The 24,775-nt window shown below is 39.0% G+C and overlaps 1 protein-coding gene and 1 pseudogene across 1 annotated transcript; both read left to right on the forward strand.

Annotated features, from left to right (window-relative positions):
* The first annotated feature begins 720 nt into the window (after window positions 1-720).
* On the forward strand, window positions 721-6,563 carry LOC134748002 (uncharacterized). The gene is made up of 4 exons (XM_063682698.1): window positions 721-1,054; window positions 5,428-5,604; window positions 5,960-6,110; window positions 6,433-6,563. Exons 1-4 carry the CDS (start codon window positions 968-970, stop codon window positions 6,561-6,563), a joined length of 546 nt encoding a protein of 181 aa, XP_063538768.1. The 5' UTR covers window positions 721-967.
* A 1,125-nt stretch (window positions 6,564-7,688) lies between these two features.
* On the forward strand, window positions 7,689-23,932 carry LOC134747985 (uncharacterized; annotated as a pseudogene).
* The last annotated feature ends 843 nt before the right edge of the window (window positions 23,933-24,775 follow it).

The following is a 24,775-nucleotide window of genomic DNA, read 5'->3' on the forward strand; positions in this document are numbered from 1 at the left end:
TGTTTTATTTTACATGTTTAGTAGGTGCCTTCTTCGAAGTTCTTTCTTTATTTTATACACATTATGTACCTACTTTGTTATATTTTAGAAACGCCTACTGTAATATTGATACCTACAAATAATCAAAGCAATAACAATGCATCAATTTCAAGCTTGGGCTTCTGACAGGTGATTATTTGAAACCAAATTGTCGGTTTAAAATTTAACTAACGATGTACGGTATGGTTGATGAAATATAATTTGCACCGATATCTCGAACATCTTGTATGACGAGTCGGTGCAAATTTTCCTTTCCAGTTTTCGTATTTTCGTATAATTCGTATTTTTGAGGAAATGTACAAACGTCTATTTCAGTCAGTCTCAGTCTCATCAGTACAAAAAAACCGGCCAAGTGCGAGTCGGACTCGCCCACCGAGGGTTCCGTACTTTTTAGTACTTGTTGTTATAGCGGCAACAGAAATACATCATCTGTGAAAATTTCAACTGTCTAGCTATCACTGTTCATGAGATACAGCCTGCTGACAGACAGACGGACAGACAGACGGACAGCGGAGTAATAGGGTCCCGTTTTTACCCTTTGGGTACGGAACCCTAAAAATTACTGAGGCTGGCTGAAGTTTATTATTTTTTATATTTTGGGCTTTCCCTTCCAAATTTTTTTGTCAAATCCTTTATTTTTGTATGTGCGTATATTAATCTTTATACGCTATATAACCGTAAAGTACAATAGAGTTTTCGGTTCACAAGGTCAGCTGTTAACCGGTTAATAGTGTCATTACTTCAAGTGGCCTGCATTGTTAACTGGTGTTGTCCTCTCTCAGGAATATAGACGTGCCAGTGCCAGCTACACAAACGTCAGACCCCAGATCTTAAGAAAATACTGATAAAAAGCTATTTATAATTATTTCTTTACATGTCCATGGCCAGTAATAAAAATAAAAAACAAAAATTGTAATTGTGAAACAATATGTACGTGGAAATTCCAAAGTTTGAAAGATGTTGTTGTTGTGTGCCTCTACGTTGTGGGATTCTCATTTTAGGATATTTAAGCTTGGTAAGTAATTTTATTAAATATGTTTAAGTGCTTGTTACATTTATCCTTTTTACACTACGAAAAGAATCGTATCAGACAATAGGTACTTAAGCTTAGAATAAATTTAAAAGTGGAAATATTACTGCCTTGGGTGAGACTTGAACTCACGGCCTCTGGATCGATACTCCAGCGCTCTGCCAACTGAGCCACCAAGACCTCATCCATAGTCAGCAAATCTTCCCACTATATGGGTCTAGGGGAATTTTTCCACTTTTAAATTTATTCTAAGCTTAATAGCATCGATCGCAGACGTTTCGGCTTGTTAAAAATTAATAGGTACTTAACTCTCAAAATCTGACCAGTTTATGCTTATCTATAATTCTATATAAGTAATTCTAAGCTAAATAAACAAACATGAAGAGTTGGATTCGGTAGGTAATTTACTCCCAACGATTGTACCGGTTATTTCCTGATTTATCTACTAGAAATCCCGCACTTACATACTTAAACACTACATACTTAAACCATAGCGTACTTATATACTTTGCTTAATGCACAACTTTGTAAGCAAATAGAGTTGCATGACGCTCAATTCGGGTTTAGGCCAGGTCTGTCAACGGAAAGCGCTATATTGTGCCTTAAGCAAGCTGTCAGGTACTATGGGGACAGAAACACGCCAATATATGCGTGTTTTTTGGACCTATCCAAGGCGTTTGATCTGGTTGCGTACGACATGCTTTAGGGTAAATTAGAAAAAAACAGGTTTGCCGAAAGAATATATTAATCTTTTAAAGTACTGGTACAGCAACCAGATCAATCGGGTGAGATGGGCAGGAGTAGACTCTGATGAGTATAGGCTTCAGTGTGGTGTGAGGCAGGGGGGGCTTTCCTCACCTGTCCTCTTTAACTTATATGTGAACGAGTTAATCGGGGAGCTCAGCAGCATGCGTATAGGTTGTCATATTGGTCAGGCTTGCTTCAACAATATAAGTTACGCCGATGATATGGTGCTGCTGGGCCCCTCGGTTGACTCGATCAGGAAACTACTTGCGAGGTGCGAGGCATACGCTGACCGGCATGGTCTTAGGTACAATGCAGGAAAAAGTGAGGTCATGGTATTCAAGACACGAAAGTATAACCCGACCACTGTGCCTGGAATTGTGCTGGGAGGCGTACCCCTTAATGTGGTAAACAAATTTAAATATCTGGGTCATGTAATTAATAATGAACTAAGAGATCATTTAGACATAGATAGAGAAAGGAGGGCAATGTCTATAAGAGGCAACATGCTTGCCCGCAGATTCGCACGGTGTAATAAGCAAGTAAAGCTGACGCTATTTAGAGCGTATTGTCAGACGTTTTACACGTGCGGTCTGTGGGCAAGTTTTACACAAAGGGCCTACAACACGTTGCGAGTCCAGTACAATAATGTCCTTAGGATGCTGTTAAGGCTGCCGAGGCACTGTAGTGCGTCAGGCATGTTCGCCGAGGCGCGAACGGACGACTTCTATGCCATTAGACGGAAGAGAGTGGCCTCATTACTCCGACGTGTGCGCGGCAGCACTAACAGCATGCTAAGGGCGCTAGCCGAGCGCCTTGACTGCCCGCTCATTAGGTACTGGACAGAAGTAGTCATTGGTAGGTCTAAGTAGATATAGGTTACTAACATAGTATTAAGGCTAAAATGTTACTAAAAAAAATATGGATCGCTTTTGATCTGAAATAAATAATTTTTATTTTTTTATTTTATTTTATTTGTATACTTAAACTTTGACTATTAATAAGTATCGGTTTTTGTGTGTGACACTTACGGTAATCATTATATTAAATTCGACATATGTACAGGGCCGGATCTAGGGTAGAGCGAGTGGAGAGGCCGCTCTAGGCGCCATGGAGATGGCAAGGGGGGCGCCAAAATGGCAAATGAGAAAAAAAAATTAGTTTTAAAAGACGCGAGTGTGGCGCGGGCTCAATAGTTATTTGTTATACAAGGGTGCAAAGTTGTATTTTACCCGCGAGTGTTTCAACACACGAGAAGTAAAATACATTTGCACCCGTGTGTAACACAAAACTTTTCCCCTCACTATAGCGAGGAAAGTACAACATCCACAGGCGTTAGATCATCTTCATCACTGGAATTACTAATTTTTTTACGATAATACGATATTTTAACAGAAAACTCTGGAAGTTGTGCACTTTTACGTGTCGGAGCCGGTGAGAAAAATTTTGTTGACAATGTTGACATTTCTGACGATGCGTTTTGAAATTGCATCGACTCAACTTGTGCGTTCAGAATTACATTCAACATCATTTAAAAAAACAAATGTTTCTTATGGAATTTAAGGTTTATGACTTAAAATCATTAAATAAAGCCAAATTTGGTATTTTTTTATTAAATTCTTAAACCATTTATTTAATGATAATTAATATCGAACGAACCATTATTATGAGCGTTTTACGTTTTGTTATCTGTCAAAAGCTACACACGCTCCATCCAAGGTCAAATTACTTTCCCCACTAGTGGATAAAATGCGTTTTTCCCCGCTTGTTTTAGAGGATAAAAGACGGCTTTCCGAGCTAGTGAGGGGAAAAATACGCTTGGAGTGGCGTGACAGCGGGATGATGACCCTGATGAAGGACTCGGGCCGGCACTGCATATGTATATATATATAGCTAAGAAAAACAACAAAACGGAGTTTATGACTTACCCGCCGCCTTCCTGACTATACGTGATGTATTTAATGGCTCCTCTACACGATGGCCTAGCGCTGGACCAGCGAGATGGCCATGCGATGGTTGAGAGCACGAGCTATGGAATGGGCCACGTGTAGATGTGTACGCATGCACCATCGCTGGCCCACAACCCTTGATGTGCGGACGAAAAACCGATACCGTGGCCGTCCGATCGCCATCCCGCCGCGCCCATCGTGTAGAGGAGCCATTACGGAACTGTCAATTATAGAGTCTGTGCGGAAAGAGAAGAGTCGTAGAATGTATTGGATTCCATACATTTCACGACTCTTCTCTTTCCGTAGAGACTCTAAATAGGTATAAATTATGTTTGTTGTTCAAATACATCTAAGTATACAAGGCAATTGTCATTTTGTATAATACGAGATTGCCATTTTTAAACATATTTTATGTTTGTATTTCGATGTGTAAATTTCCAATTTATGCTACTTATCGATAGGTATTACTCGTATTTCATGCACAATTGCACATGCGTTTGAATTTAAATTCACCTCTACTGCGTTGTATACTGGACGCACCTTCAAAACTTATTTGGATAAAATATTAAACTTACAACTACGATTGATAAAAAATATAATAGACAAAAAAACTAGAGCAAACTGTAGTAACGATTACACGATCTTATTTAAGAAATTGAACATCCTGCCAGTGCATGATAAAGTTAAGTACTTAATAGCAACTGATCAATTTAAAAATCCCGAATTCAAAACTCCGCGAGTATACACCCGAGCGTCGAGGGGGTTAAAACGTCGTAAATACGTGGAACCAACCGCTAGCAACTACTATGGTAAAAGGACGCGCAAGTATATCACACCGCGAATAATGAACAATTTATCAATAGAAGACGAGTGTGCTAGTAAAAACATCTTTAAATCAAAAATTAAGAAGTTGCTATTGGGTACAACGCATGACTAAATATATAAGATAGGTAAATATTGTATATAAATAAATATCCTTTATTGCACCAAAATCATACATTTTACATACATGTAAAACTACCAATAAATTCTTAAACCTACAACTTACACTTTGTTAATGTAATATAAAAGTATTAACCTTAGTAATATAAGTTAATCATTAAATTTAGATTAAGGTACTAACATTGAAAATGAGTGCACCATTTCGCCGTTAAACGCAAGTTTGGCGAAACTTGTATAAGTTTAAAATGTGTTATACTTTTTTGAAAAAAAAAAAAAAAAAAAAAAAATTAAGACTACTACAGATGACCGATAATTGCTGGCTATTTAAGTAGGAGCACCTAACAAATTAATAAAAAAAGAATGAAAAAAATATTCATTTGCACACACAAAAATAGGTTTAACACTATTGGATATACATGAAGTCGAGGTTGCATGCATTCAGCGGTACTTTTATCGAAAACAATATGAACAGGGGTCCCCAAACTAGTCATAGCCTGTATCTTGGGCGACCAGTTAATGAATTAAAAATCTAGACTAGAAAAAATATGCCTAAAAATAAAGAATTGAATCGATCGACCAAATAACTACCGCAATGCATTGCAAATCTCATGCGATTATCGATGGCATTTGGAGAGGCCATCAAAGTCTGCGTTAACTCAGCATGGGGTAACTTACACCATACAAGTGGTTGTGTTGATTTGTGGAATGCGATCTATGTTTCAGGGTTTCGCTTTATTTGCCGTCAGCCTGGACGTATATTTCAGCGAAGGCTTCGATCTGTCTACGCACACGTTCGGCTTCTACCGAGGCACCTCTTTCATCGCTGAACGATGGCTCTTCTTTGTCATGTACTGTGTGGAGATCGCCTTTATCGTGGTTTTGCTGATTGGGATTCATACGGTAATACTCGCATATCTATTATGTTCCGGTGTTTTTGTTCCAAAGGTGTGCCCAGACCTGGCGAATGTACAGCTATCGCTTTTCGTCATCGTCATTGCAACCAGTTAGAGAGCCTTTTGTAAACAAGCGCATACGAAGCGCGTAAAGTGCGTAAAGCGCGTTCACCAAATCAAACGCACTTAGTCATCCTAGACCCGATAGACATTCGAGAACACATCCGACAGACTAGCTTGGGACGCGACACGCGAGAGACAGGTTAGGGTTAATCGTACCGTAATTGACAGCTGAATACCGCGTTTATATTCTGGAATACTCTAAAGCGTGAATCAAACAAGTAATTTTTCTTCATTGGCAGAGAAACTCACGGCTAATGCTGGTATACTACTACTATGGGATCACTACAACTCTGGCGTCGTTGGTTACATTTATGTTCGTGAACGTCCAGGAGTTCCATACCCACATACCCCTGTACTTGATAGACATCACCATTATCTTCAGTGCTATAGGTAAGAGAACACATACCTACAGGAGTTATAGTCTGAGCTGTAGACCTCACAAACCCCAATGGCTCCAATATTTTAAAAAAGAAAAAAAATGGACAAAAAAAAACATAATTATCAAACATTTTCACAATATTTCACGAGAATCGGTTGAAAAATGCGACCTGAGGTAGAGGAGACCAATCGAACAGTCGGCTAAGTCGAAGACGCTACAAAAACAATGATAGGACTTTTCTCTTTTTGTAATAGCAAAAAGCTTTCAAAATCCTCCTGTTTCTCGTGTAAGCGTGTAAATGTGTAATTCTAACAAATATGTTCATTTTTTCAGTGACTCAGGCATACCTGCTTTTACTAATTCGCAGCGAGCTAGAAAAACCGCGTGAGTCCCTTCGGTTCGTCAACCACCTCGCTGAGGTTTGCGTGCAACAACCGGCAACCAACGGCCTAAATCCTTTATAACTTTAACGCTTTGCTTTATAGACTGCAAGTTTATTTTTAAGCACTTATAAGTAATACAATTATACAAGTATTTGAAAAATATTTTGTTTTATTCTTAATTGATCGTTAAAATATTGAAGAAAGAGAGCAGGAAAATACTGCATTCATGAGTCATCTCTAATATATGTGTCAATCTAAGAGCGCGGTGCGCGTTCGAGGAATCGAGGATAAATCTATCCTCATACTTATACATAGTACGAGTATGCAGTTCGCAAAGTCCATTCTATCGCTACGTCGGTAAATATGGCGATTACTGACAAGTGGCCAGTATCGCACTTAGTTTCTTTACGTGACCTCAGTTTGGAACAATGATCAAGTATTAGAACACGCTGCGTCTTACGTAAAATAACAACTCGCGAACGCGAAGCGAAGCGAAGCGGCGCGGCGCGGCAGGCCCTCGGTGTTCGCGTTCGCAACGAAATCGCCCACGTAGGACACTTCTATAGGTATCAAAGGATTGATTCACCCCGCGCCGCACCGCTTCTCTTCGCGTTCGCGTGTGGTTCGCCTACGCGAAGTTACGCTGCGTAATATTAGGCTTCTTAGGCGGTTTTCTGTGCCGTGGTCAGAGCATACCGTAGCCGTAGGGGTAGGTACTTACAAGCTTTGGTGGAGGTCTCCCATAGAAAATTTGAATTTCGCTCCTTTTTTACTGATAAAGTGGGTTTAATAAGTCAGGGTCAGTGGGGATGGCTACCAGGTCCCGTTTTGCTATGCAAAAATAGTCTTAGGAAACTTCCTCTAACCCAGTCATTCTCAAAGTGTGCTCCGTGGACCCCTGGAGCCCTAGGGGTCCGCGGCAAAGCCTCCGTGGGCGCTCCGCGAGAAAAAGCAAACAAATCAATAATCAGTTCTCCTATATCTCTGGTCCACATTTAATTTGTCAATCAATTTTTTTTCATTTGAGGCTCCGTCAAACATTTTGCTTTCCAAAAGGGTTCCGTCGCCAAAAAAAGTTTGAGAACCGCTGCTCTAACCTTTTAGTTTTAGTTTTATGGCCATTTTAAGGCCGTCATAATTTTCATAAGAAAAGCCGACTGATATACATGGCAAGTCGTCCGCGCCGCGCCGCGTTCAGTACCTTCGTGTATGTGACATTGGACACTAGTGATGGCTTGCATAGAATTTACCGTCAATGGACGGAAATGTTCAGGTAAATCCTGATTTTACATAGTTATTTAATTAGGCGAAACAATTATTTTCATTTTTCACCTTACTGATTTATCTAATGAATTATGGGTTTTACTCGGGTTCTAAATCCCAAAATTTTGACACCTACTAATACATTAGGTAAGTTTGTAATCGAGTTGCAATTTGGTACACATATGTAAGTCAGTGACCAAACGAGCGACATGTAACGTAAACATATATATTATCTCGATTTATATTTTAACTGTATTGTAATTATAAGTTTTTGACATGTAAATTGGTTTTATGAATAAAATGATTATGATTATGATTATGATCATATACATTTTGAACATGTGGGTGTCTTTTAAGGGGGTAGAAAATAAAAAAAGCAAAATAATTTTTGTGATAAAAAGGGTTCTCGTGAGAAACTAAAATCTTTTTTTTAAATAATATTGACGCGGAATTAGGTACGCCCTGCAGTCCCTACACCCCTATCTCCAAAACTACTGGACTTAAAATAAAAAATAAAATACAGAAAATAATTCTTTACAGGAAAACCTAAGAAAAGACGTGAGTCGATTTTACGAAAATAAATTAAAAAGTCGAAAAATATAAGTCGTGTAGGACCTACACTACACTACACTGTAAGTATGTGTGAAGGTTCCGTACCTTTATTTATTCGATATGAAAAACCTGTTGAATACGTTATACCTATATATGTACATTAAATAAAAAGAGAAGTTTTTTTGGGAAAACTTATAAGGGCTCAACCGATCAAGTTGGAGGAGGGGAGGAGGGCATATTTTTCTAGGGTTCCGTACCCAAAGGGTAAAAACGGGACCCTATTACTAAGACTCCGCTGTCCGTCCGTCCGTCCTTCCGTCTGTCACCAGGCTGTATCTCATGAACCGTAAGTAATAGCTAGACTGTTGAAATTTTTACAGATGTTGTATTTCTGTTTCCGCTATAACTACAAATACTAAAAACATAATAAAATAAATATATAAGTGGGGCTCCCATACAACGTGGTTTTTTGCAGTTTCTTGCGTAATGGTACGGAACCCTTAGTACGCGAGTCCGACTCGCACTTGGCCGGTTTTTTGGGCATTCGAAGCGATTATATTCAAGTGTTCGCATAATCAAAACTTTTTTAGAAACTTTTTTTTAGTTGTTTTTAAAGACCTATCAAATAATAATGGTTGATTTGATTTTTATAGATTTTTTTAACTTTTAGTTATAGGTATGTATGGAGGGAGTGCCTCCCCCCTTATTTTTAGTGTTCCGTGCAAAACTTTGTTTTTTTATTTATGTATTTTAACTTATAAACTACGTTTTCGTAGGTAGGTATTTCGTGTGTATAAATACCTAATTCATGTTTGTGTAAAGCACATTTAGACAATTTAGACATATTTTACTATCATCATTGAAAATAATACTATAGGTAGGTACCTACTTAAAACCCGATAAGAGTTATTTCAATTTATGTTGTTTATTAATGTATGTTGCTTTTTATGTGTGTGTGTATCATTTATTTCGTTTAACATTAGGTATTATTGGTTTCTGCTGGTTTCTCAAACTTTACACTGGTAACAAGACGATCAAACAATCTTTTCTACGGTTACTACCAAGCCGCTAAGACATAAAGTATAATAGCCTTCACAAACCCATCATTATTCAGTAGTTGTGCCATTGAATCATTATTTCCATCGTTATGGTAAACAACATGCAGAATTGCTTTTATATAACATAAATAGACTTAGATTTCTTAGCAATAGTCACGAGTCCCTTTCAGTTGGTATCATGGTGTGTGAGAACAATAATTATATTATTGTCAAAATTGAATGGTCCTGATATACGGAAGAAAAGGTTTTACTTGAGAACAAGTTCTATAATTAGCAATATATTTATACTCGTACCTACAATAGATTTTAAATAATAATTCGTTTTTAAAAACGCAGTGCCGTATTAAGGAACTTTAATTGCTATATGCAAGCCCGGTGGTGGGATGGCGATAGAGAAAACGGACGATTAAATCTAATAACTAAATATGTACAGTCGAATTCATAAATATTTACACATTTCTTCACCTTAATCCAATGCAATAAGGTAAAAAAATGTACACATATTTATGAACTCGACTGTACCTACTAACTGCAGCCAATGTCAAAAAATTAACAATGAGATTAGCGCCTTAATTTTTTTGAAATTGGAAAAATTTGGTGTTATTAACAGTAATACATTAAAAATTTGCACGGAGTTGAGTATGACTTACGACGAATCGTAAATCATCGTGTCGTGTCGTGAGTCGTGAAAGTTTTATCCACATTTTATTAATGGCATCGATAACTAACGGCGACCGCACTACACGTGTATTTTATTATTTAATCGTTTGGCATAATACCTACCGGTCAATTCGAACAACGTGATAATTGCTAGATACGAGAACAATACGAGATCTAATCCGTTATAGTTTTGTTCTCAACTAGTTATCTTTTGCAGTTCGATTCGAGAAACTAATTGTCATTTCACGCTACAATTATTGTGACGTTTTGGGATATTCATTAGGATACCATTGGATGTCTAAGTGATATCTTTAGCAAATCTTAAAGAGATAGTTGAAGAGGACATTCGGAATCGCGGAATGTCAAATTTTACATGACTTTCTTAAATATCTCGTTATCGTTTCCGTTTCATATCTAATTGATATCTAGATCATTGTTCGAATTGGCCCGCTATACACATTGAGGGCAATCAGAGCGGTGTTCAGGTCCTGCGCAGGCTCAGTGTACCTACCTATACCTTCTATGTTTAGTTGCAGAATGCGTACTGATGGTCCGACATCCCTTTTGTCTGAGGGCTCGGGAAGAGCAAAAATATCGCATGTATTCGCCATTGTGGAAATCGTTCTGATAGTCTGATTGCCTATAAGTAGGTACCTATTATTAAAACATGCTATTCACGATAGGCATTGTTTTGTAACTTGCGCAATATTTATTATTTATTATTAGTTATTCAGCTTCTTGCACCTGAGAAACAGAAAAATACAGATCAGCTGCGAAATATCTTAGGCACACTTAGGTACATATGTAGCGTGCCTACGCTCAGAGATAATATAATGTATAGCCTATGCTACAATTTTAAAAATTCTTTGACCATAAACGTCCAGCCGTCACCATTGCCTATTAGAATCAGGCAATAGAATTTATAATGAAAAAGAGCAAGTGATTGACTAAAGGTGGAATATACATGCTCAGTGCTCACCAGGCGCGGCTTCCTCTAAGGAGCGCTTGTGCAGTGCACTCCCATAAATAATCATAATGAAATTATAGTGCCTAATTAATATATTACTCTTTAAGATCTATCGTACAAAAGTAAAATACCAATTAAATAATTACCTTTATTCATTATAAGTTTATAGACGGCCTATACTACTCGGCCTACTCCTATAATTTCATAGGAATCATAGGTAACGCGCGAAGCGGAGCGCTTTGGATTGCGCTCCTATGAAAAAGATTTAGTACATAAAATCAATAGGAAATTCAATGAGAGCGAAAGAGAAGTTTCGCTACAGTTCCGCACGTGAAACAGAAGATTTTCTATGAAGAAAGAGGTAAAATTGGAGCGGCGCTCCGTAGCCCGTTTGACCTTGCGCCCTCTCGTCGAATGCGCGCGCATTGTGCGCGCCATGTTGTCACTTGTTTGTAAACAGACCTTAGTTAGTAGTCAATTTTAAAGTACGCGCGTGAATGGAATTTTGGCATTTTTTTATTATAAATAATTAACCAAGAGTTTAAGCAGTAAGTGCACATAATTTGTTTGTTGTGAGGTATTTAAAATGAATGAATTTAACGGGAGAATGTGAAAAAAGTTTACAAAATCGACTCGAGTTCAATATAAAAGGAAAACCTTGAACTTTCGTAACAATGTTCGTCAAAAACAAAGACTTATATGTCATTAAATAAGATCAATATGCAAAAACACCGTGGTTGTGTTATGTCGCTGTGATAAAAGTAACTAGGTGTTTTAGTTTATCGTGTTACCTACCTAAGTATATGTCTTGTTTGGAGCGGGCGCGGGCGGGCCGGGCGACGGCTGTGCGGTGAGTTTGCTTGGACCGAAACCGATGTGTTAACAATTTAGCACATATTTCCATAAAATTTTAAAACAACATTCACAACCTAGAATCCATTTGTAAAATGAGCTGCAGTTAGCGTCTATCGGTAGTCAAGATATTCGTAATAGCGAAATTCTATAAGAGAGTTCAATGACCGTATTTTGTGTCGGTTAATTGAATGTGTAGTTTTTTACTGTGATAGTGAACACCCATAATATAGAATCACCAGCCGCCGCTGGTGCTCACTGTCATGAACTGTATGTTACACTATATAGTTGAGGAGTGTCTTTTCATGAGGGCTTATTTCTCTATGAAATCCGTACAAAAATAAACCCTTTTACCTTACTTTTACCCTACTTAAAGGGTTTATTTTAGTATGGATTTCATAGAGAAATAAGCCCTTTTGAAAAGACACTCCTCAGCTAGACTTGCATACAATTTGCGTATTAGCATGTTTGTATTTCCAAGACGTGTGCAACTGTGCATGAATGTATCTGGTACACTTTCTTTGCACTTGTAGGTATGCATGTTTCTAGAATGCAACTAAACGTACATTGTGCCATCTTTAAGACATATTAAGTTCTATACTGTTTTAGCGCAGTGGACGAGTCAACGCCGCGCGACACGTCCTTGAACGCGTACCTGCGCTACATCCTCGCGCTGCCGGGCACCAAGGCTATGTGTCACGAGGGCGGTTGCGGCGCCTGCATTGTGTCCGTGCGCGCGCGTCGAACCTCCGGTGCTACAGAGACCTTCTCCGTCAATTCCGTATGTACATGTACACAGACCACACACTAAGATACTGAACGTACCTGGGGGCCTAGAAAAGATGACAATCGTTTGCAGAAAACGAAACGAAACGCTATTGTCTCTTCATCACTCTTCTACTGTTCCACGAGGGTGATTTGCCGACATGTATGCAAAACTGACGCGAGGTTTGACTTCCACCACGTTTTGACTTTCACCAACTGTCACTAAACACGCACATCTAATACAAATTTTGGAAAACGAAAAAATAATGTGTCGTATTTTTATATGCGAACTCTGCTGTTTGACGTGAGTGACGTGACATTAGGTATTGTCATACTCGTAGGGTAACTTATAGAGGTATTATATTTTATTTATATTATTGTTAGAAAATGACAGATGAGTTTTTTCCGGGACCACAGTAGTTTAGGAATGAACCGCCTGCTGAAGTGATGATTCTTACGAAATTACATTACCGACACCAACAATTATCCAAACGTAGCATACATTGCAACAAAGCAACAAAATAATGAAGTGGATTTGGCCAGTAAAAGCACAGAAAACCTGTAGGTTGGGTGCTCTTGTAGAATGGTTATGGTAATGTTTCTAGGCAGTTCTTATAATATCTTGAATGGCAATGTGGTGCTAGCTCTTTGGTGTTCCTGCTTGCTGTATCATAGTCTAATATAAGAATCTGTTTCAGTGCTTGGTGCTGGTGTTTTCCTGCCATGGCTGGGACATCACTACGATCGAAGGCGTGGGTAACCGGCTGACCGGCTACAGTGATGTGCAGAAACGCATCGCCGCTTTCAACGGCAGCCAGTGCGGCTACTGTACACCGGGATGGGTCATGCATATGACTAGGTATTCCATTAGTTTCTGATTCAGTCATTTAACAATCATATGCAACAAAAACAATGGAGCTTCTTTAAAGCCTGTGGTGATACTAGTGACTTATGTCATCTTTGTCTTTTACCATGAAGTCTAAGTTTTGCCGCGTGTGCAACTGCAATACTTACCTCAGGAAAATATCTTATTTCAGTGCTTTTGTACGAAAAGTCGCAAGACAAGATTCTAAATTATATTGTTACTTCAATGTCAACGTCTTACCAATATTAAATGAGTAACCAACTGATATCCTTTTCCCTGAGAGGTATAATGTGCCTAGTAGTAGGCTGATGATGATGATGATTTTTGCAGCCTGCAGGACAAGCACCTGACGATGACAGAACTAGAGCGGTCGTTTGGCTCCAACACCTGTCGCTGCACCGGCTTCCGGCCCATCCTGGATGCCATCAAATCCTTCGCCGTTGACGCCAGCGCGGACCTCTGTCAGAAGGTTAGTGCTGATGATGTTCCAGTCTGTAGGAGAAGCACCTGATGGTGGCGGAGCTGGAGGTCGCGTTCGGTTCCAACACCTGCCGCTACAACGGCTTCCGGCCCATTCTCGGTGCTATGAATTCCTTCACCGAAGAAATCTTTTTTTCTAAGTAGTGTGAGTCACTCAAGTCTTAAGTAGGTCTATGATAGTCGCTTTGGCTAATTAAGATGTGCAGTTGAGGAATGTTCTATACAGGTTGTCACTCGATAATACCAAATTATGGTTGACTAATAAATACTTCGTCGTTCGTGCCTCGTATTGCAACTATTGCAAGTAATGCTTTTATCCTTCCATATAGGTGAGCGATATTGAGGACATCAAGATTTGCAGCAAGACGAACTCCATCTGTGAGCGCCGATGTTCCGGCTTCAGCGAAGACAGCGACTGGAGCGTGATAAGCGACCAGCAGTTGGACAAGTTTAAGAAGAAAAAAGACGATAAAATGATCTCTTTCACTTTTGGAAAGCAGAAGTTTTTCAAAATTTATGATGTGGACGAAGTTTTTGATTTGCTGGACAAGTATGGCGTGGACTCGTATATGTTCGTGGATGGTAACACTGGAAAAGGCTAGTATATTTCCGTCGGACATTTATATTTCCGGGGTTATTAAAGCAAACAGATAATTATAAATTCCAGGAATAAAATTGGATATGGTCCTAATGTAAAGTCATGACAAAATTTAAACAGTTTCATATCATTGGTACTTATTGCAATTTCTACTGTGCATTTACTTACTTTTGTTACTTGAGTTGAACCTAAGTAATTACGTTACTACGTACTCGTATACGTATAACAATTGCAGTTAACCTGAATACATAATAATTGCATTGAAATATGGTTGCTTTAGGATTTAAATATAGCAATATTTGTACACCCGTGTTTAACGTTGTTTCTATCTCTTTCCCTAATGAGTAAACTTTTCATGTACTTAAGAATATTTTTCTTCTCAGGAACGGTAGAGACATTCGAATATCCTAGAATCTTAATAGACATTAGTGGAGTAAAAAGTCTGAAAAAGTATGAATTTGATCAAAATTTGATACTTGGTGCTAACATGGCACTGGAAGATTGCATAACATTATTCAAGGAAACCGCTAAGTCCCAAAGTGAATTTTCGTATTTGGCTGAATTTGTGAAACATTTTGAGCTCGTCGCACACATTCCAGTTCGAAAGGTAAGTGTATTTAATAAATAAGGTAAACGTCCTAGTGCTTGACATGCTAATGCCCAATAGATAGATACCCTTCGACATTGTACTAGGACAGCGACGAGCAATCGAACGTCTACTATCTCTACTTATTCTCGACTGTGGTTCTTTGCTATAGTTGTACGTTGTACATCGACAAGCAACCTTGTACTTTAATAATAAGGTTTAAAGTTTTTAACATATGGTAAACTACAAGGATACATCTTATGGGGGAGAAAACAAAAGACAACGGACGTTGCCCGCGATTTATAATGTTCTTGCAGATCGGTTCCTTGGCTGGTAATTTGATGTTGAAGCACGCAAACCCATCCTATCAATCTGACGTGTTCTTGCTTTTGGAGACGGTTGGAGCTGTGGTGGTCATCAGTGAGTAGACAGTGTTTAAGGTTCAAAATGAAACTGTAGTTTTGTAGGATTTTTCCTGAAGGCCAAAATAGACGGTGCGAGAACTCGCTTGCGAGTTTCGTTACAGAATACTGAGGTACCAAAACCATAATGAGAGCGGGATGTCGCTATACTCGGTATATAAATTTACTGCGCTGTCTCGTTCAAACACCGAAGTGCCGTGTGGATCCTGCGTTACTGTGATAAGTAATTGCTTAAATGAGCCTTTAAAACTTGAAATTCATGTTTTCGGTTCGTGAAGAAGTAATCTGTTTAACATATTCATTGTGGCTTATCAATTATCATTGATAAGTAATTAAATCGTTTTCAACAGGGGTTACAGATATACAGATATACAGATCTTTATTGGTAAAATAAAATACATTTTACAAGTCACAAATCTCATGCTGGTTGATTTGTCATTTCATAACATTGAGTGCCTACTTTCTTTTTATACGATTGTTATGTCCACAGAGCAAAGTAACGGGAAGAAGAAAACTCTTTCGCTGTCAGATTTCTTAAAGTACGACATGCGGGGCATGCTCATGGTAGCCATTGAGCTGCCTCCACTGAGTAGCAAACATGTGTTTAGAAGCTATAAGGTAATAAAATGTGCCATTCTCAACCAAAAGGGTACTTATTGTCGGTTGTCAATAAGGCGCTATTTTCATATATATAGCTTCAATTTGAAATCAACCTTATCGACTAGCGACAATGTGGTACCTTGTGGTTGAAAACGTCACAAATAACTAAAAATAAATATAATAACGTAACGTGGTGATCACAAAATTTGACAGTTAGCTGTCCATGGGTCTCTATCGTTTCCCATAAAGTTTTAAGTCATAATGTATTGTTTGTCCGCATTTTCGTTAGTCATAATTTGGTTTTTCTCAGAAACGCGTAGCTTTTCAGGATTGCCATAAAACAAACCGAACCTAACCTATCTATAGGATAACCTTACGAAAATCCTGAAAAGTTAACGGTTTCAGAATTTATGACTAATGATAATCTGACAATCGTTACATTATGACATGTACTATCAGCTGCAGAAAGAGTTGACCGCCCCTGCAAACAAATTCTTATGCAGGGGGTCAGTTATCTCTCTAGCTGACTGTAGGTACACACTTTAGTAACATAATATGTAAGGTAACAATTTATAGGTATAACTACGTATCATCGAAAGACTTCTCATGGTGTGGTGTACTTTTGGTTTGGTACAGTCACCTGCAATAATATGTTACTTTTCGAACGCCGCAAAAATATCTAACACGATCTTATTTGTAGAGCCATAAAAGCGTGTCACATATTTTTGCGGTCTTCGGTGCCTGTACACTGATAAAGAATTCTAATATCTCGCCAATCGCGCCAAGTCGAGCAAAACAAAGAGGCCGTACCATCCTTTTCTCGGTCATCTTTATTCCATCAATCACGCCAAGTACCTATACCTAGACAAAAGCTTTTTGCCTGGAACGCCATATATTTTCAGATAATGCCTCGAAACCAAAACGCCTTGGCCATCGTCAATGCAGCCTTTCTTTTCAAAATAAACCCCAAAACGAAGATTATCGAAGACGCCGACATCTGCTACGGAAACATCTCCCCTACATTCGTACACGCCAAAGGCACTGAGGCGTTCTTGAAGGGTAAAGTGGTGTTCAACAACGTGACATTGACGGCTGCTATCAAAACTTTGAACAAAGAAATCGTGCCTAAATATGATCCGGCACAGCCTTCCAGTGATTTTAGGAAGAAACTGGCTGTTGGTTTGTTTTACAAGGTTAGGATAGTTGTAGAGGTAGAGTCCTCTACGCATTCTCTTTTTATGTATTTTTACTGATAATTCTAAGAGAAACAAAAACATGATTGCGTTTTGCGAAATGCGTTCGGTAACAGGATTTTTACCCTTGCATTAAAAAGTACTTTTGGTCGTTTGCTCCAAAGATAACATTTGAAATTGCATAAAAGTATCGTTTGCTCCTCCTCCTCCTTGAAAAGTGCTTGAAATTGACATTATTTTCGCTATTTCGGTTTTGATCTCAAAGCGGAAGTTATTCAATTGACCTACACATTCATTTAAGGTAAGGTGGGGTAAGACTAACGTAGCTTATTTTGCTCGGGGCAAGACTAAAAGTATGAGGATTCCATACAAGTGATAGTCTTAGAATTTTGAATGATTCACGGTTATTTTCACTAGACTTAACATATCAAAAAAATACAAAAGGTAATCACGGTCCATATCCCGGTTGATATAAGTCAAGTGATAGTCTTACCCCGGTGATAGTCTTACCCCATAGTCTTACCTTACCTTAATTAGAATTTCTAACATTTTTCTCGAAGTGTATGAGTCATAACATTATCATAGGATGGTTCTTTTTTACAACGAGGAACTTATTAATTTTAAAAATAATACGGGACTTAATCGCGTAAAAAATTCGATGATCGAGCGTACACATATTTTTGAAACTTTGGGAATATTTATGCCCTTGACTGTACACTACCTTTTTATGTATAAATTGTGGATTTTGAAAGTTTTTTTTAAATAGTCTAGGTGTTATGTAGTAGTTTATAGTGTGCTAAGGTCTTGCGTATTAATTATTTGTTTTATTTACACAAGGTTCAAATGCGCTTGGCCTGTGCTAAATTTTTTTCCTATACCTTCGCTTGTTTAGGTGATCCTGAATATCTGCCCGCCTAACGCGCTCAACCCCGTCTACCGCTCAGGTGCCGCCCTCGTTCAACGGCCTCTATCTCACGGTAGCCAGGAGTTTCAGACTGACTCCTCGCTGTACCCGCTCAATCAGGTAGGTACATAAGGTTGTATATCAGACCACTACATTGCTGGTTAGTTAGCGTCAGTGCCCGTTAACCTCGTCTCTGGGTTACCCTTGCGCGTCTCTACTACTTAACATTAAGTTATACATTACGCGTCTCTACTACATAACATTAAGCTATACATTAAGTTAGTATTCAAGCCACAGATTATTCAAGCTAATAATTATCAAACTGAAGTTTCACCTTACACCCTATGCATGTTGCTCCTATTAAAAGATTACATAATTCTACAAATACTGAAATATTTTCACTACCTACTGTGAATGTAACTTACAATGCTTAAATTTTAATTTTCAATATGCAGCCCGTGCCTAAGCTCGAGGCCGCCATCCAGGCGGCGGGCGAGGCCAAATACGCCAACGATATACCTCCCATGCCGAGGGAGTTGTTCGGGGCCTTCGTACAATCTACTGTACATTCGGGAGAACTCGCCGGGGTTGATAGTAGTGATGTCTTGGTAAGCCAAATACACCAACGATAGCGGCATGGGGGTATCCCATGCCGCTAGGCCTTCGTACAATCTACTATACACTCGGGAGAAGTCGTCGGGGTTGATAACTAGTGATTCTTGGTAAATTTAACCTAAAAAAAACAGGATTGTTGGTGTGACATCTTCCCGTAACAGCCAGTACATAAATATAGACCGACTATCCGCTGTAACGGCCCCTTTTCAAGCTCGAGTCTGTACATTTGTACCATATTTTTTCTGCATTCGTGGATTGTATAGGTAGTTGTTTTAGTAAATTTGTAACATCAATGTATATAAATATACATTATACCAAGGTTTACAGTTTCCAAAATTTAGCTTAAATAGGGATGGTAACGGAATACCCTGCTCACTATATTTTTAGTTCAATAATAATTCTGTCTAATCATTATTGACATAATTGTTAAATTTTCGGAACAAAACCACATGGCCTTGATGATGTTTTGTACTTTCCCAACACTGCACACCTCAATAAAAGAAAACAATACTAAAGAAAACAGAAACACAAGCAGAGGTAAACAACAGGCGGTCTTATCGCTAAAAAGCGATCTCTTCCACATCCTTTGGTTAGCGGAAATTAATAAATTTACATATATTATGTCAGTAGGTGTTGCAAATATGCAATGAAAGAAACCTTTTTCTAAATACACAGAAAACAGACACATTACCATGCAAATAAAAATAATAAACAAAATAAAAATACATATACATATAACAGTGCCAGCTATAGAGAGAGTAACCGGATAAAAATATCAAGGAAGAGATAAGAAATGGAGTTATGGACATATGCAATTTAATTCCCTTACTTGTCTATAAGGTTTGAAACTTTATTTCAGAATATAGAAGGGGTTATAGCAGTCTACACCGCCAAAGACATCCCCGGCGTAAATTCATTCAGCGTGCCAGGATTCCAACTCCAAACCGAAGAAGAAGAAATAATTGTCAGCAAAAACGTCCTGTATTACGGCCAACCCGTGGCGATCGTCATTGCCACTTCAGAAGCCTTAGCTGTTAAGGTCGCGAAGAAAGTAAAAGTAACTTACAAGAATGTTCCTTCATCAGCTCCCGTGCTTACTATAGATCAAGCGAAGAAAGACAGTAAGAGATATGTTGCAAGTGATATCGCTATTAAACCTAAAGGGAAGGGGAATGATGTGAAGAAGGTCATAAAGGGCGTGTATGAGATTGAGGGACAGTACCACTACTATATGGAGCCGGTGACGTGCGTGGTGGTGCCGGTGGACCAGGGGCTGGAGGTGTATGACTCGACGCAGTGGATGGATCTCACGCAGAGGGCTATTTCGCGCTGCTTGAATATGAATGAGAGCGAGTAAGTAGAAAATTTGGAAACGAAGAAAATTGTCCTGGGCAATTGGGAATCATGTTGTTATAACATAGAAGCCAGTAAGATAATCAGTTTACCATAAACTCGCTTAGTATTGCTTACCCTGGCATGCATGGCATCCATTGCCAGACAATAAAAAGGTTATGGTAAGTAATCTAGCGAAGTGAAATAAAACTGACAATACGAATTTATTCTGCCGTCAAATCGACCAAATCTCATGATGTCATTGTTTCCTCGTGCTGCTAATTTATAGGTACCTTCGCCAACACTGTTAACTGTCCATCGGTGGGCCTTATTACAAAAGGCATAAGGTTCACCGATGGACAGTTAAAGAGTGTTGCTGTCTGTACTTAACGAATTTTTTAACATTATTTACCTCTCTGGCAAGGCTGACTGTGGCAAATGCGAATCTGGGCATCGCCTTTTTTCTCTAATACGTATAATATATATTTGTTACCCGTCCAGTGTCCATCTAAAAGTCCGCCGTATCGGCGGTGGCTTCGGCGGCAAGATCAGCCGCAACGTGCGCACGTCCACAGCGTGTGCGCTGGCCACCAAGCTCCTCAACACGCCGTGCCGGTTCGTGGTGCCACTGCAAACCAATCTGGCCACGGCCGGTGGTCGACTGCCTTGCCAGTGCGAATATGAGGTGAGGACTTAGGACAGCTTTACAGAACATTGTCATTAAGGCCCACTTGCACCATCCCACTAACCCGGGGTTATGCGGTTAAACCGTTAACTCAGTCTCAAATTGTACTGGCAATGAGGATATAATAAGATAGAGCGGTACTGTCATAGTAAATTTTGTAACCACTGTAAATTCACTGCCATCTATCGACATACTTTAAAACTAAAAATGAAGATTTAAAAAAATACGTTAAAATGTATTTTAGATATGGATAAATTATTTTTTTATTTGCATCAATTATTTTTATATGATTTTGACCCATGTTCTTTCACTGGTATGCGTTAAAATTATAAATAACAAACGAAACAGTCAACGCCCTCTATACGAGTGTAGGCCAAAACTAGTGTCGCCATCTGATGGAGAGTCAAATTTTCGTGATTTTCGAGGCACGTTTTTTCCTTAGACTGTATCCATCTATTACGGAGTTATATGAGTTATATCTATCTTTGGTACTGGTAACCTAAATATGGTAACTCCAGGTTTAACCGGTTAACCCCGGGTTTGTGAATGGTGCAAGTGGCCCTAAGTGTTATTATCAACTCGCCGCCGTATCGGATCACGGAGTCGCTAAATGCCAACGGCCATGCCAAGGCCTATAAAAAAACCGTGTTTTCATTCCCAGAAACACTTTTTCAGCTTGTGACAATTAATCCTGAAATGTAAGGTTACGTTTTTGCAAAGAATATTAAAATAATAATGTATCCATTTTAGGTGGGCGTGGATGATAACGGCAAAATCCAGTACTTGAACGCAACAGTCGTCGAGGACAACGGCTGTTCCAATAACGAGAACATCCTGGCTTACGTTTCTACGGGCTTTACTAACTGCTATGTCCCCGACTACTTTGACGTCAAGATGGCCACTGTCACGACGGATACACCATCTAATACTTTTGCGAGGGCTCCAGGTAAAAGCTTCATAGGAATATCTATTGAATGCAACTCAATTTTATAGGATAAATTCTATCGTCATATTCTAATCTAATGCAACAGGGACTTCCGAGGGCATGGCCTGCGTCGAGCACATAATGGAGCACATCGCCTTCGCCGTCCAGAAGGACCCGACCGACGTACGCATCGCCAACATGCGTACCGACGATAACGACCTCCCCACGCTCATCGAGATGTGGAAGAAAGAAACTGACTACGACAAACGCCTTCAGAGCATCCAGGAGTTCAACAAAGCTAATCGCTGGATGAAAAAAGCCATCAAAGTGAATGTAATGAGCTTCCCAGTAGAATATTACGGGAATTATTCGGCCATGGTATCCATCTATCGAGGGGACGGCACGGTGACGGTGACGACGGGAGGAGTTGAGATGGGCCAAGGCGTCAACACCAAAGTTGCCCAGATTGTCGCTTACAAACTAGGAATACCACTAGAAATGGTAACCGTCCTCCCGAATTATTCCTTCACGGCTGCGAATAACGTATTTTCTGGTTCTAGTATTGTCAGCGAGTGCGTTTGTTATTCCGCTATCAAATCATGCGATACTCTGAATAAGAGATTGCTGCCACTTCGTCAAAAAAATGTCAAATCCGTCTTGGGAAGCGTTGATCAAGCAAGCTGGGGATGATCAGATCGATTTAACTGCAACCTACATGATGACTGACAAAGAAAGCGATTTGACTTCATACAGCGCGTTTGCTGTGGCCATTCTAGAAGTTCAGCTGGACGTCCTGACAGCGAGATATGAAATCTTGCGCTGCGATATACTGGAGGATGTTGGTTTGAGCGTAAATCCTGCTATTGATGTTTCACAGGTAAGAGAGATTTATTTTACAGGGAGCTATAGTTTATGTGTTAGTGGTCTTAGTTATTTTTATAAGTTACGTCGTCGCTAATATTCTGCCATTCTAGGTGGAAGGCGCCTACGTACAAGGTCTGGGTTACTTCACCACGGAGAAGCTAGTGCGTGATCCGCAAACCGGGCGCCTGCTCAGCAACCGCTCGCTCACCTACCACGTACCCCTGGCCCTGGACATACCCGCAGACTTGAGGGTTAAGCTGAGATTCAACTCCAAGAATACAACCGGTGTCTTGGGCTCTAAAGGTAAGTATATGACTGCATTGGACTGATTAGTCCAATTTCCACATTGAGCTTGAATTGCGTCCCCCGATGAAGGTACCACTTTTCTCGATTTGGGACCGCATTGCGATGCTGAGATGAAATAAGGAGTGTATGGGGTTTTAAAGATCTGCCTATATATTAAGCATACGTATTGTCACACGCGTTAAAGCGTGAAAAACATCGCACGGCATGGTGCGGGTTTAACATGGTGTGACGTGATTCCAACTCATTACAATTTATTTTAGGTCAGATCGATTACCGTAGGTTTCTCGTATTACAGCGGTAGGAGAGATGGGTATCTGCACGGCGCACGGCATCACGCACGTACTGCGGCAGTGCATTCACGAGTCCAGAGCAGACTCCCGTTACGATACCATGAACTGGATCAACATTGGTAAATGAAAACATGATTTATCATCGTACACTGCTTGAAATTAACGGTCCCTGACAGATAACACGGCTTTTCCAGTTGCATGCTTTTAGTATCTCTGGCTAGCCGTTACCCTTAATATAGGAAGCGAGTGTAAGCAACACTTTTCATTCCAAGACAGTTACCTACTTAAAGTCTCGCAACAGTTCGGCCGTGACGTGACATGGCAACTTATGAAAAAGGTAGCGATATATCATACCCATTTGCGATGCTAAGTCCTCTTTCTCGAGTCAAATGGGGACCCTATACAATTGATTTCATAGGCTTTGTGTAAAATACCTACATTCATTAAAAATATATTTTTCAGATGTTCCATACGACGCGGAATCGATTATGACAGCTCTAGACGTTCAGCTAGAAGAATTTCTTATTACATGAGTACCTAAATAGAATATTCGAAAACTTTATAGACAGTTTAAATATTATTATTATTATGTATTCGGTGCCTATTTATAACAGAACTGTCAGCAATGTTGAATGTATTCAGTATTTTAGCTTTGTAACTAATATTAAATATACACCCATAATGAGTTGTGATTTAATTTGTATTGTCTAATAATTGGTAGTTTTATTAGCATAGCTATAGTATTCTACCTTTTAGTAAAATAGATATTAAATTATAAAAGTAAATGCATTTTCATTTCATTAATACATGTTTATTATCGCATCGTCAAATAATTTTAGTAAATCATCATAATTCCAAAAATTGTAGGCCATGATTAGGCCTTAACAAATAATACCAATTAAATAACTTAAAACAAACAACCGAAATGCAGAAAACATAATTAATAAATACTTAATAAATTACTGCTATAATACAAGTTGAGATTTTATAAACAAAAAAGTCGTTCTTAATCAAAATATACACTAGTTTTTACACATTTATGCCAACGGTTAAATCTAGTGTTTATGCAAAAAGTGCAATAGAAACTATTTTATATAAGAGGACATTTGTGTCGTTCCATGGAAAAGGAACCATATGGGCAGTTGCGGATGTTCGATTACAAATCGTCAGGTGACAACCAAAACTCAAAAATAACTAAAAAATAATTAAACAAAAATCAACCTTATTTCAGTACTAATATGGTTCACTATGGTTATGAACTTGTGATGGTAATAAGTGAGTTTTGGTTGTCACTAGACGAAATGTGACGCTTCGCGATATAAGCACTATTCGCCCTCAGGGCATTATTTCATGAAACAACACATTTATAATGCGTCTAGATTATCGAAAAGGCCAAGCCTTTTTCCAAATTAGCGACGCAACCTTGCCTGACCAGCGTCAGATATATGCGGTACGCAAGTAATTTCGTAAAATCATTCAATTGCACACCTTGTTCTAATAAAATAAGGTAC

This window comes from Cydia strobilella, chromosome 15 (assembly GCF_947568885.1).
Source record: "Cydia strobilella chromosome 15, ilCydStro3.1, whole genome shotgun sequence".
NCBI lineage: Eukaryota > Metazoa > Arthropoda > Insecta > Lepidoptera > Tortricidae > Cydia > Cydia strobilella.

What these genes read in the sequence shown, in the direction of transcription:
- LOC134748002 (XM_063682698.1), top strand. Translation starts at nt 968, where the DNA reads ATGTACGTGGAAATTCCAAAGTTTGAAAGATGTTGTTGTTGTGTGCCT. An exon ending in TTTTAGGATATTTAAGCTTG is followed by an intron (nt 1,055 to 5,427) that starts GTAAGTAATTTT and finishes TCTATGTTTCAG; the next exon opens with GGTTTCGCTTTATTTGCCGT. An exon ending in TGCTGATTGGGATTCATACG is followed by an intron (nt 5,605 to 5,959) that starts GTAATACTCGCA and finishes CTTCATTGGCAG; the next exon opens with AGAAACTCACGGCTAATGCT.